Source organism: Salmo salar, chromosome 03, assembly GCF_965601325.2.
Source record: "Salmo salar chromosome 03, fSalSal1, whole genome shotgun sequence".
NCBI classification, from domain to species: Eukaryota; Metazoa; Chordata; class Actinopteri; order Salmoniformes; family Salmonidae; genus Salmo; species Salmo salar.
The window spans coordinates 47616273-47635000 of NC_138293.1; the positions used below are offsets into that span (position 1 = coordinate 47616273).

Consider the following 18728-nt stretch of genomic DNA (forward strand, 5'->3'; position numbering starts at 1 on the left):
ATAGATGTTCCAAAGGTTTGCATCAGTGGCTGGTAGGCTATGTGGGGAAGCAAGGAGATGCTACATGTGTTTGATAATTAGCGGTCAATTGCCATGAGACCGGCAGTTATTTGCTTGACAATCACCGGCTGATGAAATGTAATGACCACCACAGACCTAGCCATGCGCGTCGCAAACCTCTCTCTCTCGCTCTCTATTATCACCATCATCATCATTTCTCCCTTTTGCTAAATCCTTCTCCCTCCCGTCTCCTGATTCTGCCTCTTCGCCCTAATGTCTTCCCTTTCCGCATCCTATGACTCGCACTGTCCCCTTTCTTTCCGGCCGGCTCGGGTCTCCCCTCCTGCTCTGTGGCTGAGTGACTCATTGCGAGCTTAAAGAACAGGGCTGTGGGCAGCTGAGAGAAAATGGAAAACTAAACGTACGGAGGACCTACAGTGGGGGGAAAAAGTATTTGATCCGATGCTGATTTTGTACATTTGCCCACTTACAAAGAAATGATCAGTCTATAATTTTAATAGTAGGTTTATTTGAACAGTGAGAAACAGAATAACAACAAAAAAATCCTGAAAAACGCATGTCAAAAATGTTATAAAATGATTTACATTTTACTGAGGGAAATAAGTATTTGACCCCTCTGCAAAACATGACTTAGAACTTGGTGGCAAAACCCTTGTTGGCAATCACAGAGGTCAGACGTTTCTTGTAGTTGGCCACCAGGTTTGCACACATCTCAGGAGGGATTTTGTCCTACTCCTCTTTGCAGATCTTCTCCAAGTCATTAAGATTTCAAGGCTGATGTTTGGCAACTCGAACCTTCAACTCCCTCCACAGATTTTCTATGGGATTAAGGTCTGGAGACTGGCTAGGCCACTCCAGGACCTTAATGTGCTTCTTCTTGAGCCACTCCTTTGTTGCCTTGACCGTGTGTTTTGGGTCATTGTCATACTGGAATACCCATCCACGACCCATTTTCAATGCCCTGGCTGAGGGAAAGAGGTTCTCACCCAAGATTTGACGGTACATGGCCCCGTCCATCGTCCCTTTGATGCGGTGAAGTTGTCCTGTCCCCTTAGCAGAAAAACACCCCCAAAGCATAATGGTTCCACCTCGATGTTTGACGGTGGAGATGGTGTTCTTGGGGTCATAGGCAGCATTCCTCCTCCTCCAAACACGGCGAGTTGAGTTGATGTCAAAGTGCTCCATTTTGGTCTCATCTGACCACAACACTTTCACCAGTTGTCCTCTGAGCCATTCAGATGTTCATTGGCAAACTTCAGACGGGCATGTATATGTGCTTTCTTGAGCAGGGGGACCTTGCGGGCGCTGCAGGATTTCAGTCCTTCACGGCGTAGTGTGTTACCAATTGTTTTCTTGGTGACTATGGTCCCAGCTGCCTTGAGATCATTGACAAGATCCTCCCGTGTAGTTCTGGGCTGATTCCTCACCGTTCTCATGATCATTGCAACTCCACGAGGTGAGATCTTGCATGGAGCCCCAGGCCGAGGGATATTGAACCGTTGTCATAAGAAACTAGCTCCCTGGTATACAGAAAGTACACAAGCTCTGAAGCAAGCTTCCAGAAAATTGGAACGGAAATGGCGCCACACCAAACTGGAAGTCTTCCGACTAGCTTGGAAAGACAGTACCGTGCAGTATAGAAGAGCCCTCACTGCTGCTCGATCATCCTATTTTTCCAACTTAATTGAGGAAAATAAGAACAATCCAAAATTTATTTTTGATACTGTCGCAAAGTTAACTAAAAAGCAGCATTCCCCAAGAGAGGATGGCTCTCACTTCAGCAGTGATGATGAATTCATTAACTTCTTTGAGGAAAAGATCATGATCATTAGAAATCAAATTACGGACTCCTCTTTAAATCTGCGTATTCCTCCAAAGCTCCGTTGTCCTGAGTCTGCACAACCCTGCCAGGACCTAGGATCAAGGGAGACACTAAAGGGTTTTAGTACTATATCTCTTGACACAATGATGAAAATAATCATGGCCTCTAAACCTTCAAGCTGCATACTGGACCCTATTCCAACTAAACTACTGAAAGAGCTGCTTTCTGTGCTTGGCCCTCCTATGTTGAACATAATAAACGGCTCTCTATCCACCGGATGTGTACCAAACTCGAAAAAGCCAAATCTTGACCCAGAAATTATAAAAAACTATCGGCCTATATCGAATCTTCCATTCCTCTCAACATTTTTAGAAAAAGCTGTTGCGCAGCAACTCACTGCCTTCCTGAAGACAAACAATGTACACGAAACGCTTCAGTCTGGTTTTAGACCCCATCATAGCATTGAGACTGCACTTGTGAAGGTGGTAAAGGACCTTTTTATGACGTTAGACCGAGGTTCTGCGTCTGTCCTCATGCTCCTAGATCTTAGTGCTGCTTTTGATACCATCGATCACCACATTCTTTTGGAGAGATTGGAAACCCAAATTGGTCTACATGGACAAGTTCTGGCCTGGTTTAGGTCTTATCTGTCGGAAAGATATGTTTGTCTCTGTGAATGGTTTGTCCTCTGACAAATCAACTGTACATTTCGGTGTTCCTCAAGGTTCCGTTTTAGGACCACTATTGTTTTCACTATATATTTTACCTCTTGGGGATGTCATTCGAAAACATAATGTTACATTTCACTGCTATGTGGATGACACACAGCTGTACATTTCAATGAAACATGGTGAAGCCCCAAAATTGCCCTCTACTCTTAAACTCGGACAAAACAGAGATGCTTGTTCTAGGTCCCAAGAAACAAAGAGATCTTCTGTTGAATCTGACAATTAATCTGGATGGTTGTACAGTCGTCTCAAATAAAACTGTGAAGGACCTCGGCGTTATTCTGGACCCTGATCTCTCTTTTGAAGAACATATCAAGACTGTTTCAAGGACAGCTTTTTTCCATCTACGTAACATTGCAAAAACCAGAAACTTTCTGTCCAGAAATGACGCAGAAAAATTAATCCATGCCTTTGTTACTTCTAGGTTGGACTACTGCAATGCTCTACTTTCCGACTACCCAGATAAAGCACTAAATAAACTTCAGTTAGTGCTAAATACGGCTGCTAGAATCCTGACGAGAACCAAAAAATGTTATCATATTACTCCAGTGCTAGCCTCCCGACACTGGCTTCCTGTTAAGGCAAGGGCTGATTTCAAGGTTTTACTGCTAACCTACAAAGCATTACATGGGCTTGCTCCTACCTATCTTTCCGATTTGGTCCTGCCGTCCATACCTACACGTACGCTATGGTCACAAGACGCGGGCCTCCTAATTGTTCCTAGAATTTCTAAGCAAACAGCTGGAGGCAGGGCTTTCTCCTATAGAGCTCCATTTTTATGGAATAGTCTGCCTACCCATGTGAGAGACGCAGACTCAGTCTCAACCTTTAAGTCTTTACTGAAGACATATTTCTTCAGTAGGTCCTATGATTAAGTGTAGTCTGGCCCAGGGGTGTGAAGGTGAACGGAAAGGCTGGAGCAACGAACCGCCCTTGCTGTCTCTGCCTGGCCGGTTTCCCCTCTTTCCACTGGGATTCTCTGCCTCTACCCCTATTACGGGGGCTGAGTCACTGGCTTACTGGTGTTCTTCCATGCCGTCCCTGGGAGGGGTGCGTCACTTGAGTGGGTTGAGTCACTGACGTGGTCTTCCTGTCTGGGTTGGCCCCCCCTTGGGCTGTGCCGTGGCGGAGATCTTTGTGGGCTATACTCGGCCTTGTCCCGGGATGGTATGTTGGTGGTTGGAGATATCCCTCCAGTGGTGTGGAGGCTGTGCTTTGGCAAAGTGGGTGGGTTTATATCCTACCTGTTTGGCCCTGTCCGGGGGTTTCATCCGATGGGGCCACAGTGTCTCCTGACCCCTCCTGTCTCAGCCTCCAGTATTTATGCTGCAGTAGTTTATGTGTCGGGGGGCTAGGGTCAGACTGTCACATCTGGAGTATTTCTCTTGTCTTTTCCGGTGTCCTGTGTGAATTTAAATATGCTCTCTCTAATTCTCTCTTTCTTTCTTTCTTTCTTTCTCTCTCTCTCTCTCTCTCGGAGGACCTGAGCACTAGGACCATGCCTCAGGACTACCTGGCTTGATGACTCCTTGCTGTCCCCAGTTCACCTGGCCGTGCTGCTGCTCCAGTTCCAACTGTTCTGCCTGCAGCTATGGAACCCTGACCTGTTCACCGGACGTGCTACCTGTCCCAGACCTGTTGTCCCAGACCTGCTGGAACCCTGACCTATTCAACGGACGTGCTACCTGTCCCAGACCTGCTGTTTTCAACTCTCTAGAGACAGCAGGAGCGGTAGAGATACTCTCAAAGATCGGCTATGAAAAAGCCAACTGACACTTACTCTTGTGTTACTGACTTGTTGCACCCTCGACAACTACTATGATTATTATTATTTGACAATGCTGGTCATTTATGAACATTTGAACATCTAGGCCATGTGCTGTTATAATCTCCACCCGGCACAGCCAGAAGAGGACTGGCCACCCCTCATAGCCTGGTTCCTCTCTAGGTTTCTTCCTAGGTTTTGGCCTTTCTAGGGAGTTTTTCCTAGCCACCGTGCTTCTACACCATGGTGTTTATCTACAGAACAGCAAGAGGAACTGTCCCTCCCTACCTTCAGGCTATGCTCAAACCCTACACAAGCACTCCGTTCTGCCACCTCAGGTCTCTTGGCCCTCCCACCCCTACGAGAGGGCAGCACCCGCTCAGCCCAGTCCAAGCTCTTCTCTGTCCTGGCACCCCAAAGGTGGAACCAGCTTTCTCCTGAAACTAGGACAGCAGAGTCCCTGCCCATCTTCCAAAGACATCTGAAACCCTACCTCTTCAAACAGTATCTTAAATAATCCTGCTCTTCACCTCAACCCCCCCCCCCCAAAAATGTAAATTATGAACTAGCACTTGACCTCCCTTTTCTAGAGCTGACTCTAATGATAGCTACTTTAATGAGGAAACATGTATTTTCTATACCTGTGATATGTGGTTGTCCCAACCAGCCATTCATAGATGAAAGCACTAAGTCGCTCTGGAGCATTTTCTAAATGAGTAAACATTTTTTTTTTATAAATAACTATTTTCCTGGAATTCTACACATTTTGCCAGGACAATATTGTATCTGAGTAACAAAATAAATTGGGGCACGTGTCCTTCATGCACGGTCGGTAATTCGGTCATGATTACTAAACAGTGCATTCGCAAAGTATTCTGACCCCTTAACTTTTTCCACATTATATTTCGTTAAACTGAAATATAACATTTACATAAGTACTCAGACCATTTAAAATCAGTACTTTGTTGAAGCACCTTTGGCAGCGATTATAGCCTTGAGTTCTCTTGGGTATGACATTACAAGCTTGGCACACCTTTATTTGGGGAGATTCTCCCCTTCTCTGCAGATCCTCTCAAGCTCTATCAGGTTGGATGGGGAGCGCCACTGCACAGCTATTTTCAGGTCTCTCCAGAGATGTTAGATCGGGTTCAAGTCCGGGCTCTGGCTGGGCCAATCAAGAATATTTAGAGACTTGTCCCGAAGCCACTCCAGCGTTGTCTTCGCTGTGCACTTATGGTCGTTGTCCTGTTGGAAGGTGAACCTTCGCCCCAGTCTGAGGTCCTGAGCGCTCTGGTGCAGGTTTAATCAACAAACTATCTGTACTTTGCTCCGTTCATCTTTCCCTCGATCCTGACTAGTCTTCCAGTCCCTGCCGCTGAAAAACATCCCCATAGCATGATGCTGCCACCACCATGCTTCACCATAGGGATCGTGCCTAATTTCCTCCAGACGTGACGCTTGGCATTCAGGTCAAACAGTTCAATCTTGTTTCTCATGGTCTGAGTCCTTTATGTGCGTATTGGCAAATTCCAAATGGGCTGTCATGTGCCTTTTCCTGAGGAGTGGCTTCCGTCTGGCCACTGTGGTACCTTATATAGATAGGTGTGTGCATTTTCAAATCATGTCCAATCAATTGAATTTACCACAGGTGGACTCCAATCAAGTTGTAGAAACATCTCAAGGATGATCAAAGGAAACAAGATGCACTTCAGCTCAATTTTCAGTCTCATAGCAAAGGGTTTGAATACTTATGTGAATAATGTATTTCTAAAAAACAGTTTTTGCTTTGTCATTATGAATTGTGGGAAAAAAGTCAATGGGTCTGAATTCTTTCCGAATGCACTGTATATACACAAAAGTATATGGACACCCCTTCAAATTAGTGGATTCGGCTGCCACGAGCCACACTCATTGCTGACAGGTGTATAAAATAGAGCACCCAGCCATGCAATGTTCATAGACACACATTGGCAGTAGAATAGCGTTACTGAAGAGCTCAGTGACTTTCAAATTGGATAGGATGCCAACTTTCCAACAAGTCAGTTTATCACATTTCTGCCCTGCGAGAGCTGCCCCGGTCAACTGTAAGTGCTGTTGTTGTGAAGTGGAAACCTCTGGTGCAACAACAGCTCAGCCGAGAAGTGGTAGGCCATACAAACTCACAGAAAGAGACCGCTGAAGCTTGTAAAAATAGTCTATCCTCAGTTGCAACACTCACTACCGAGTTCCAAACTACCTCTGGAAGCAACGTCTGCACAAGAACTGTTCATTGGGAGCTACATGAAATGGGTGCACACGGCCAAACAGCCACACACAAGCATAAGATGACCACGCGCAATGCCAAGCGTCTGCTGGAGTGGTGTAAAGCTCACCGTTCTCTGAAGTGATGAATCTGGGTTTGGCAGATACCAGGAAAACGCTACATGCCCAAATGCATAGTGCTAACTGTAAAGTTTGGTGGAGGAGGAATAATGGTCTGGGGCTGTTTTTCATGGTTCAGGCTATGCTCCTTAGTTCCAGTAAAGGGAAAATGTAATACAGCATACAATGACATTCTAGACGATTCTGTGCTTCCGTTTGAGGAATGCCATCTCCAGTTTCAGCATGACAGTGCCCACTTGCACAAAACGCGGTCGATACAGAAATGGTTTGTCTAGATCGTTGTGGAAGAACTTGACTGGCCTGCACAAAGCCCTGACCTCAATTCCATTGAACACCATTTGAAATTAATGAACAATTTTATGCTGAAATGTCTTGAGTCAGCAAGTATTCAACCCCTTCGTTGCATGGACTCACTCTGTGTGTAATAGTGTTTATTAAGACACATGCGTCCTTCCTAAAAAAGGCATCCTGGCTCAGTCTACTTTCCACCAGGCACCAGGCACAAATTAACCTTTCAGCAGGACAATAACAGCTAGACAATCTGGAACCTCTTTCTAAAATGATCTGCCAAAATTGTTGCAACCCCTATTACTAGCCTGTCAACCTCTCTTTTGTATCGTTTGAGATCCCTAAAGATTGGAAAGCTGCCACGGTCATCCCTCTCTTCAAAGGGGGAGACACTCTAGACCCAAAATCTTACAGACCTATATCCATCCTGCCCTGCCTTTCTAAAGTCTTCGAAAGCCAAGTTAACAAACAGATCACCGACCATTTCGAATCTCACCGTACCTTCTCCGCTATGCAACCTGGTTTCCGAGCTGGTCATGGGTGCACCTCAACCACACTCAAGGTCCTAAACGATATTATAACCGCCATCGATAAAAGACAGTACTGTGCAGCCGTCTTCCTCGACCTGGCAAAGGCTTTCGACTCTGTCAATCACCGCATTCTTATTGGCAGACTCAACAGCCTTGGTTTCTCAAATGATTGCCTCGCCTGGTTCACTAACTGCTTCTCAGACAGAGTTCAGTGTGTCAAATTGGAGGGCCTGTTGTCCGGACCTCTGGCAGTCTCTATGGGGGTGCTACACGGTTCAATTGTTGGGCCGACTCTTTTCTCTGCATACATCAATGATATCCCTCTTGCTGCTGGTGATTCTCTGATCCACCTCCACGCAGACGACACCATTCTGTATACATCTGGCCCTTCTTTGGACACTATGTTAACAAATCTCCAAACGAGTTTCAATGTCATACAACTCCTTCCGTGGCCTCCAACTGCTCTTAAATGCTAGTAAAACTAAATGCATGCTCTTCAACCGATTGCTACCCGCACCCGCCCGCCCGACTAGCATCACTACTCTGGACGGTTCTGACTTAGAATATGTGGACAACTACAAATACCTAGGTGTCTGGTTAGACTGTAAACTCTCCTTCCAGACTCACATTAAGCATCTACAATCCAAAATTAAATCTAGAATCTGCTTCCTATTTCGCAACAAAGCCTCCTTCACTCATGCTGCCAAACATGGTCCCGTATGGCTCAGTTGGTAGAGCATGGTGTTTGCAACACCAGGGTTGTGGGTTCAATTCCCACGGGGGACCAGTACGGAGAAAAAAAAATGAAATATATGCATTCACTACTGTAAGTCGCTCTGGATAAGAGCGTCTGCTAAATGACTAAAATGTAAATGTAAACATACCCTTGTAAAACTAACTATCCTACTGATCCTCGACTTTGGCGATGTCATTTACAAAATAGCCTCCAGACTACATCCAGCAAACTGGACGCAGTCTATCACAGTGCCATCCGTTTTGTCACCAAAGCCCCATATACTACCCACCACTGCGACCTGTATGCTCTCGTTGGCTGGCCCTCGGTACATATTCGTCACCAAACCCACTGGCTCCAGGACATATAAGTCTTTGCTAGGTAAAGCCCCGCCTTATCTCAGATTACTGGTCACCATAGCAACACCCACCAGTAGCACGCGCTCCAGCAGGTATATTTCACTGGTCTCTGCTGCCATGACTGGAACGAATTGCAAAAATCACTGAAGCTGGACTCATATCTCCATCACTAACTTTAAGCATCAGCTGTCAGAGCAGCTTACCGATCGGTACACAGCCCACCTGTAAATATCCCACCCAACTACCTCATCCCCATAGTTATTATTTTGTTGCTCTTTTGCACCCCAGTATCTCTACTTGCACATCATCATCTGCACATCTATCACTCCAGTGTTAATTCTAAATTGTAATTATTTTGCCACTATGGCCTATTTATTACCTTACCTCCCTAATCTTACTACATTTGCACATACTGTACATAGATTTTCTATTGTGTTATTGACTGTACGTTCGTTTATCCGATGTGGCCAATTGTTGTTTTTGTCACACTACTTTGCTTTATCTTGGCCAGGTCGCAGTTGTAAATGAGAACTTGTTCAACTGGCCTACCTGGTTAAATAAAGGTGAAAAAAAAAAAAAATCTAAAACATTGGCCAAATCTACACTGGAGTTGTTTACCAAGACAGTGAATGTTACAGTTTTCACTTAAATCTACTTGAAAATCTATGGAAAGACCTGAAAATGATTGTCTAGCAATGATCAAAGCTTGAAGAATACATACATTTTTTTTCTTTTCTTAAAAAAACAAATGTTGCACAATCCAGGTGTGGAAAGCTCTTAGAGAGACTTACCCATAAAGACTCACAGCTGTAATTGCTGCCAAAAGTGTACTGACTCTGGGGTGTGAATACTTATGTAAATGAGATATTTCTGCATTTCATTTCCAAATAAATAAGCAACAAAACCATGTGTTCACTTAGTCATTATAGAGTATTGTGTGTAGATGGGTGCAAAAAAATCCATTGAATCAATTTTGAATTCAGGCTGTAACAACAAAATGTGGAATAAGTCAAGGGGTATGAACACTTTCTGAAGGCACTATGTTTTTTTTGGGGGGGGGGGGCCCTAGTGACCGGGGGCCCTAAGCGTCGGCTTATGTCGCTTAAGCCCAGGGTCGGCCCTGAGTGCACTACTTTGGACCAGAGCCCTATGGTCAAAAGTAGTGCACTATGTAGGAAATAGGCTGGCATTTGGGATACACCATTCTCTTTTGAAACACATGATCATCTGGGGCAAGGCCGCAATTTGACAGACTTCTACAACTTTTTTTGCTAATGTGTTTTAATGCACGAGTGAGCGAATGAGGGATTGCATTTTGCTAATGGATTAAATTAAAAACAATAGACTTGTAAACACATAACACTTATGCTTCTTTTCTGGCAGAAACCTAGTCATTACATTTGCTGTCCACATCATGTCATTTCATATCTTGAAAAAATTAAATAGGATCAGATTAAAAATAATGCTTCTGAAAGAACAGGTAAATTCATACTCAATCTTGGAGTTTAGATTTAATTGAAGCAGGATACACAGCAACAAAGAAAACTGGTAGGGAGATTGACAAATCATTATACTTCATACCGGTGCAGTTAACTTTTTAACAGTACAAAAATAAAGATTCTATATTTTCACCACAAAAGCAATTGTGGCAAATTACTTTGAGTCAAAGAGTAAAGAAAGCATAGAAATAAACTAGTGAGAATATATATTGCCTCTATTCATGTTTATGGCATATAAAACTTTACACTTAAGGTATCTAAATCACACTATGCTACAGAACAATGAATTTGTTAGTCCAGTGATATGGCTCTCTGGGTAACTCTGCAGTTAAGCTAATTTGCCATTGAAAAGGCAGCAAACATTTCAAAACAGGAATGTGCTTTACAATAGCCCAAATGGTATCAACTGCCCCAGGAACAAAAAAATGACTCTACTTTTAAATACATCGTTAGCTGTGCATATGAGAAAAAAATTCCAAAACAAAATCAGAGGATACAGTATGCCTTGTCATTAGAAAATATAGTAGAGACAGTAATCATGTAACAAATCATAGCATACATTCTTGCTTACACAAAAACAATCATGTTAGCGAGTAACAGAGTGTTCTGGTTGGGATATTGTGGAAGCTAGGGGGGTACACACTTACATTTGCCATACAAAAACAAATATTTTTAACAGGTAGAATGAAAGAAAGGCTTAGCAGTCTTGAGCACAGAGCGTATACTGGGTTTATATTTGCACTTGGTGAGAGATGCAACATCAAATTTCGAAACATATTTACCATATTTGAGCAGTGACTACAGAAAACTGGGAGAGCATCCATGTGAAAACTACACAAACAATCCTTATTCAACAAATATACTTAAATACCCATGTACATAAGGATACATACATAACAAGATTAAATCAAACTCATAATAATAACCCCACTCTCTAACAGATCATTTTGACAAGCATTTATTACACTTAGGCTTAAACCTAAGATTTCTAATGTAGGAATAAGAACTCATTTGTCAACATATTTGTCTGCAAACCGAAATGAGATATTGCACCTCCCTGAACAGAAAACAAAACAATAACACAGAAGAATAACAGGATTAAATAAGAAATTAGACACCATACCAGGAATTTAGTACAAAAGAAAACCTTTTTCCAACAATAATACATTACATTTCAATCTCTCAACAACAAAAAAATTCTAGGTAAAAACACAAATCAACACAAGCACAAACACATGCTTAAAACATAGTTCACAAAAACAAAACTGTCATTATACTCAATACTCAAGACTGCTAAGCCAATACCATTTTATTGCTAAAACTGGACAAAATTGATTATACTGCATTTTGTTCAAAGCCACACCGATACATTTTAAGTTCAAGTTTGATCAAAAAAAAAAATGTTATATTCTCAAGACCAGAGGGTATTCCAAATTGCCCAGTAAAATATCAGTTTTTAGGTAAAAAAATAAAATAAAATAAGAAAAAAAAAGAAAGAAAAGAAATATAGATTTTCGTTAAATATTTTTTGTTATTCTATAGCTAGTGCATTACAAAAAGGAAAGGTAAGCCGCAAAGTGTTGAAAATATACTTTAGAAACCTCAATAGTACTGTTAATAGTTCTGTTTTCATCATCTCAATGATTCCAAAATCTTCATAAGATGGGCGTCCATTCTAATGCTCCTGAAAGATATTACAAAGAGGAAAATGTTATGTAGTTTACCATGCATTCATTCATGCAACAGCACACACCAATACACACATGCCTGTAAACTTTTCAAGACTTGGCTTTAACATATACAGTGCCTTCAGAAAGTACTCCGACCCAATTTTCATGCTACCCAAGAGGAAAACGCTGGCATTACAGAGGTAAGGGGGGGGGGTCCTGGCGATATTAAGGCAAAAAAGGAAAACCGGCCACCTCTTCCCTCCATTCTACTGGCGAATGTACAGTCACTCGACAATAAGATGGATGACCGCCGATTGTGGATTTGCTAACAACGGGACTCTCGAAACTGCAATATTCTTTGCTTTTCTGAAACATGGTTCTCGGACAAGATACCCCCATGGCTATCCAACTCAATGGATTCTCCATTCACAGGGTGGACAGGACAGTGGAGTCGGGGAAATCGAGGCGGGGAGGGGTTTCCCTCCACATCAACTCCAAGTGGTGTGCTAACTCCAGGGCGGTGGAAGTGTCGACCCACTGTTCACCGGTCTTGGAATACCTGATGGTCAAATGCCGACCCTTCTACCTCCCGAGGGAGTTTTCAGCTCTTATCGTGATTGTTGTATACATTCCACCTCAGGATAAGAGAAATAACAAGCTTGCACTTAACGAACTGTACAAAGCCATAAACAATCAAGAAAACCTACACTACCGTTCAAAAGTTTGGGGTCACCTAGAAATGTCCTTGTTTTGGAATAAAAGCAATTTTTTTTGTCCATTAAAATTAGAGGTCGACCGATTAATCGGCATGGCCGATTAATTAGGGCCGATTTCAAGGTTTCGTAACTATCGGTAATCGGCATTTTTGGAAGCCGACTATGGCCGATTACATTGCAATCCAGGAGGAGACTGCGTGGCAGGCTGACCACCTGTTACACGCGTGCAGCTTCAAAAGGACCTTGTGGCTGCAAGGAGCCAAGGTAAGTTGCTAGCTAGTATTAAACTTATCTTATAAAAAAAACTATCAATCTTCACATAAACACTAGTTAACTACATATGGTTGATGATATTACTAGGTTAACTAGCTTGTTCTGCGTTGCATATAATCAATGCGGTGCCTGTTAATTTATCATCGAATCACAGCCTACTTCAACTCCGCCAAATGAGTGATGATTTAACAAAAGCGCATTTGCAAAAAAGCACAATCGTTGCACAAATGTACCTAACCATAAACATCAATGCCTTTCTTAAAATCAATACACAAGTATATATTTTTAAACCAGCATATGTAGTTAAAATAAATTCATGTTAGCAGGCAATAATAACTAGGGAAATTGTGGCACTTCTCTTGTGTTCAGTGCAAGCAGAGTCAGGGTATATGCAGCAGTTTGGGCCACCTGGCTCATTGAGAACTGTGGGAAGACCATTTCTTCCTAACAAAGGCCGTAATTAATTTGCCAGAATTTTACATTATTATGACATAACATTGAAGGTTGTACAATGTAACAGAAATATTTAGACTTAGGGATGCCACCCGTTAGCTAAAATACGGAACAGTTCTCTATTTCACTGAAAGAATAAACGTTTTGTTTTTTGAAATGATAGTTTCCGGATTTGACCATATTAATGACCAAAGACTCGTATTTCTGTGTGTTTATTATATTATAGTCTATGATTTGATATTTGATATAGCAGTCTGACTGAGCAGTGGTAGGCAGCAGCAGACTCATAAGCATTCATTCAAACAGCACTTTACTGCATTTGCCAGCAGCTCTTAGCAATGCTTGAAGCACAACGCTGTTTATGACTTCAAGCCTATCAACTCCCGAGATTAGGCTGGCAATACCTACCGTAATTTCCGGACTATTAAGCGCACTTGAATATAAGCCGCACCCACTGAATTAAATCGTTTTTTTTTTTTTTTTAACATAAATAAGCCGCACATGTCTATAAGCCGCAGGTGCCTACCGGTACATTGAAACAAATGAACTGTACACAGGCTTTAATGGAACACGGCTTGTAACAAAAATAAATAGGCTTTAACGAAACACGGCTTGTAACAAAAAATAAAAAATTTGCAGTAAGCTTTAGTTTTCAATTCCTCACGCTGCTGTTTCCAACGTCTTATCATCGACTCATTAAGACCAAGCTCCCGTGCAGCAGCTCTATTTCCTTTTCCAACAGCCAGATCAATCTCATTCAACTTGAAAGCTGCATCATATGCATTTCTCTGTGTCTTTGCCATGATGAGGGTGACAAAATGACTACCATAATCAGAATGATAGGAAGTTTGAGAGCGCTCGATTTAATCTAAACAGTAAACAAAAAAGTTCTTTGACCTTAACCCGTACGGCAATTTCATTGGTCTAATGAAAGCTTCATGCCGCCAAAAAAACTGAGCACGTCACAGAATGTGGGTTTAAAAAAAAAACTAAAAAACATTTGAAACGGAAAAAATCCATATATTAGCCGCGTCATTGTTTAAGCCGCGAGGTTCAAAGCGTGGGAAATAAGTTGCGGCTTATAGTCCGGAATTTACGGTAGTTTAAAAACAAGTCCTCAAATGGCAGCTTCATTAAATAGTACCCGCAAAACATCAGTCTCAATCTCAACAGTGAAGAGGCGACTCTGGGATGCTGGACTTCTAGGCAGAGTTGCAAAGAAAAAGCCATATCTCAGACTGGCCAATAAAAAGCAAAGATTAAGATGGGCAAAAGAACAGACACTGGACAGAGGAACTCTGCCCCGAAGGCCAGCATACCGGAGTCGCCTCTTCACTGTTGACGTTGAGACTGGTGTTTTGCGGGTACTATTTAATGAAGCTGCCATTTGAGGACTTGTGAGGCGTCTGTTTTTAAACTAGACACTCTAATGTACTTGTCCTCTTGCTCAGTTGTGCAGCGGGGCCTCCCACTCCTCTTTCTATTCTGGTTAGAGCCTGTTCTTGCATGGAATAGCCTTCATTTCTCAGAGCAAGAATAGACTGACAAGTTTCAGAAGAAAGTTCTTTGTTTCAACAAAATAGTGCCAGGTGTGATGGCCGTCATCGACCCAGAAGATAAGGATCTCGCTTTCCGAGGTCAACGTGAAAAAGTAATTTAATCAGGTCAACACCCGCAAGAACGCGGGGGCCCTATGGTATTCCAGGGCACTTTCTCAGAGCATACACAGAAAAGCTGGCAGGCATATTCACGGTACTTTCAACCTCTCCTTGTCCCAGTCTGTAATCCCCAAATTTTAAGATGACCAGCATCATTCCTGTCACTAAGAACTCTAAGGCTTTATGCCACAACCACCCTGTTGCACTCATTTCTGAAATCAGGAAGTCCTTTGAGAACCTGATTATGGCACACATTATGGCACACATTAACTCCACCATCCGAGACACACTCCAATTTGCATACCAACCCAACAGATCCATAGATGACGCAATATCAATTGCTCTCCACACTCACCCACCTAGATAAGAGGAATACCTATAAGAGAATGCTCTTCATTGACCACAGATCAGCGTTCAAAACCATTGTCCCCTCCAAGCTCGTCACCAGATTACGACTCTGGGTCTGAACACCTCCCTCTGCAACTGGATCCTGGACTTCCTGACAGGTCGACCCCAGGGTGGTGAGAGTAGGCAACATCACCTCCGCCATGCTGACCCTCAACACAGGGGCCCCACAGTGGTGTGTGCTTAGTCCCCTCCTGTTCACCCACGACTGCGTGGCCACGCATGACTCCAACACTAGATAATGGCGCCGGAGGGGATGACTGCGTTTTACGGACTCCTAACCAACAGTGCTATTTGTTCGTTGTTTCGCATGGTTTGTAACTCATTTTGTACATAATGTTGCTTCTACCGTCTCTTATGACCGAAAAGAGCTTCTGGACATCAGAACAGCGATTACTCACCTCAAACTGGACGAAGATATTTTTCTTTAACAAGTCCGACGTGAAGGATATACTGCTTCCCGGAGACCAAGCCCAAACCCCCGCCATTCGCGTGAAGAAAAGAAGGAAATGCAGGGGGTGGAGGTCTGGGTGCCTTGTGAGAATTTGTTGGCAAGTGAGTAAACCACCACTACCCTCTGTATTACTGGCCAACGTGCAATCAGTGGAAAACAAATGGGACGATCTACGATTAAGACATCCTACCAACGGGACATTAAAAACGAATATCTTATGTTTCACGAAGACTTGGCTGAACAACAACTCGGATAATATAGAGCTGGCTTGCTTCTCCATGTTTCGACAGGACAGAGCTGCTACGTCTGGTAAGATGAAGGGCGGGGGTGTGTGACTGTCAATAACAGCTGGTGCACGATATCAAATATTAAAGTCTCAAGTTATTGTTCGCCTGTGGTAGAATAGCTCATGATAAGCTGTAGACAACACTATCTACCAAGAGAGGTCACATCTATATTACTCGCAGCTGTCTACTTACCACCACAAACCGATGCTGGCACTAAGACCGCACTCAACAAGCTGCATAAGGCCATAAGCAAACAAGAAAATGCTCATCCAGAAGAGGTGCTCCTAGTGGCAGGGGAATTTAATGCAGGCAAACTTAAATTTGTTTAACCAAATTTCTACCAGCATGTCACATGTGCAACCAGATGAAGAAATTCAACTCTAGACCACCTTTACTCCACACACAGAGAAGTATACAAAGCTCTCCCTCACCCTCCATTTGGCAAATCTGACTATAATTCTATCCTCCTGATTGCTGCTTACAAGTAAAAACTAAAGCAGGAAGTACCAGTGACTCGCTCAATACGGAAGTGGTCAGATGACTCGGATGCTACAGGACTGTTTTGCTAACACAGACTGGAAAATGTTCCGGTATTCATCCAATGGCATTGAGGAGTATACCACCTCAGTCACTGCCTACATCAATAAATGTATTGACGACGTCGTCCCCACAGTGACAGTACGTACATTTCCCAACCAGAAGCCATGGATTACAGGCAACATCCACACCTAGATAAAGGCTAGAGCTGCCGCTTTCAAGGAGCGAGACATTCATCCGGACGCTAATAAGAAATCCCGGTATGCCCTCAGACGAACCATCAAACAGGCAAAGCATCAATACAGGACTAAGATTGAATCCTACTACACCGGCTCTGACGTTCATCGGATGAGGTGGGGCTTGAAAACTATTACGGACTACAAAGAGAAACCCAGCCACGAGCTGCCCAGTGACGCGAGCCTTCCAGACAAGCTAAATGCATGTTATACTCGCTTTGAGGCAAGCAACACTGAAGCATGCATGAGAGCACCAGCTGTTCCAGACGACTGTGTGATCAAGCTCTCCGTAGCCGATGTGAGCAAGACCTTTAACCTGTTATGGCTAGGGGGCAGTATTTTCACGGCTGGATAAAAAACGTGCCCGATTTAATCTGGTTACCACTCCTACCCAGTAACTAGAATATGCATATACTTATTACATATGGATAGAAAACACCCTAAAGTTTCTAAAACTGTTTGAATGGTGTCTGTGAGTATAACAGAACTCATTTGGCAGGCAAAAACCTGACAAGGTTTCAGGCAGGAAGTGGCCTGTCTGACAAGGTGTCGTTCTTCTTGTCTCTGTTTATTGAAGAGTGAGGATCTTAGCTGTCCCGTGACACTTCCTACGGCTGCCATAGGGTCTCAGAAGGCGGTAAAAAGCTGAATCGTGGCTTTGCAGGCTCTGGCTGAAACAAAGTAGCGTGTTTGGGTAGTGGCTGGTTACAGTACTGTGAGACTCAGGCTCGTGCCCGCGTCGACCGAATGCTTTGTTTTCTTTCCTCTGTTTAGCTAAAAGGAGATTCCCGGTCGGAATATTATCGCTTTTTTTACGAGAAAAATGGCATAAAAATGGATTTTAAACAGCGGTTGACATGCTTCGAAGTACGGTAATGGAATATTTAGATTTTTTTTGTCACGAATTGCGCCACGCGCGCGACCCTGAGTTACCATTTCAGATAGTGTCTGGGACGCACGAACAAAACGCCGCTATTCGGATATAACGATGGATTATTTTGGACCAAACCAACATTTGTTATTGAAGTAGCAGTCCTGGGTGTGCATTCTGACGAAGACAACAAAAGGTAATCAAACTTTTATAATAGTAAATATGATTATGGTGAGTGCTAAACTTGCCGGGTGTCTAAATAGCGAGCCCGTGATGCCTGGGCTATGTACTTAGAATATTGCAAAATGTGCTTTCACCAAAAAGCTATTTTAAAATCGGACATATCGAGTGCATAGAGGAGGTCTGTATCTATAATTCTTAAAATAATTGTTATGCTTTTTGTGAACGTTTATCGTGAGTAATTTAGTAAAATGTTAGCGAATTCCCCGGAAGTTTGCGGGGGGTATGCTAGTTCTGAACGTCACATGCTAATGTAAAAAGCTGGTTTTTGATATAAATATGAACTTGATTGAACAAAACATGCATGTATTGTATAACATAATGTCCTAGGGTTGTCATCTGATGAAGATCATCAAAGGTTAGTGTTGCATTTAGCTGTCTTCTAGGTTTTTGTGACATTATATGCTAGCTTGAAAAATGGGTGTCTGATTATTTCTGGCTTGGTACTCTGCTGACATAATCTAATAAATAAATATAGATAAAGGAGAGTCTTATCTTTAAAATGCTGTGAAATAGTCATATGTTTGAAAAATGGAAGTTTCTGTATTTTAGAGGAGTTTGTATTTCGCGCCACGCCCATCATTGGATAATGGAGCAGGTGTTCCGCTAGCGGAACGTCTAGATGTAAGAGGTTAAACAGGTCAACAATCACAAAACCACGGGCAAGACGGATTACCAGGACATGTAGTCAAAGCATGCGCAGATCAACTGGCTAATGTCTTCACTGACATTTTCAACCTCCCCCTGACCGAGTCTGTAATACCTACATGTTTCAAACAGACCACCATAGTCCCTGTTGCC

General features: G+C 43.0%; 1 protein-coding gene across 6 annotated transcripts in view; it reads right to left on the reverse strand.

Annotated features, from left to right (window-relative positions):
- Window positions 1-18728, reverse strand: part of LOC100196681 (far upstream element-binding protein 3) — a 131014-nt gene that overhangs the window by 18177 nt on the left and 94109 nt on the right. For 3 of the 6 annotated variants that reach the window (XM_014191994.3, XM_014191993.3, XM_014191991.3), the window contains one exon: window positions 10110-11811. The exons of the other annotated variants lie outside the window; for them this stretch is intronic. In XM_014191994.3, the coding sequence (XP_014047469.1) occupies window positions 11783-11811 (29 nt within the window). In that variant the 3' untranslated portion in view covers window positions 10110-11782. Of the gene's footprint in view, window positions 1-10109; window positions 11812-18728 lie in introns of those variants that run through there. 6 annotated transcript variants of the gene reach the window in all.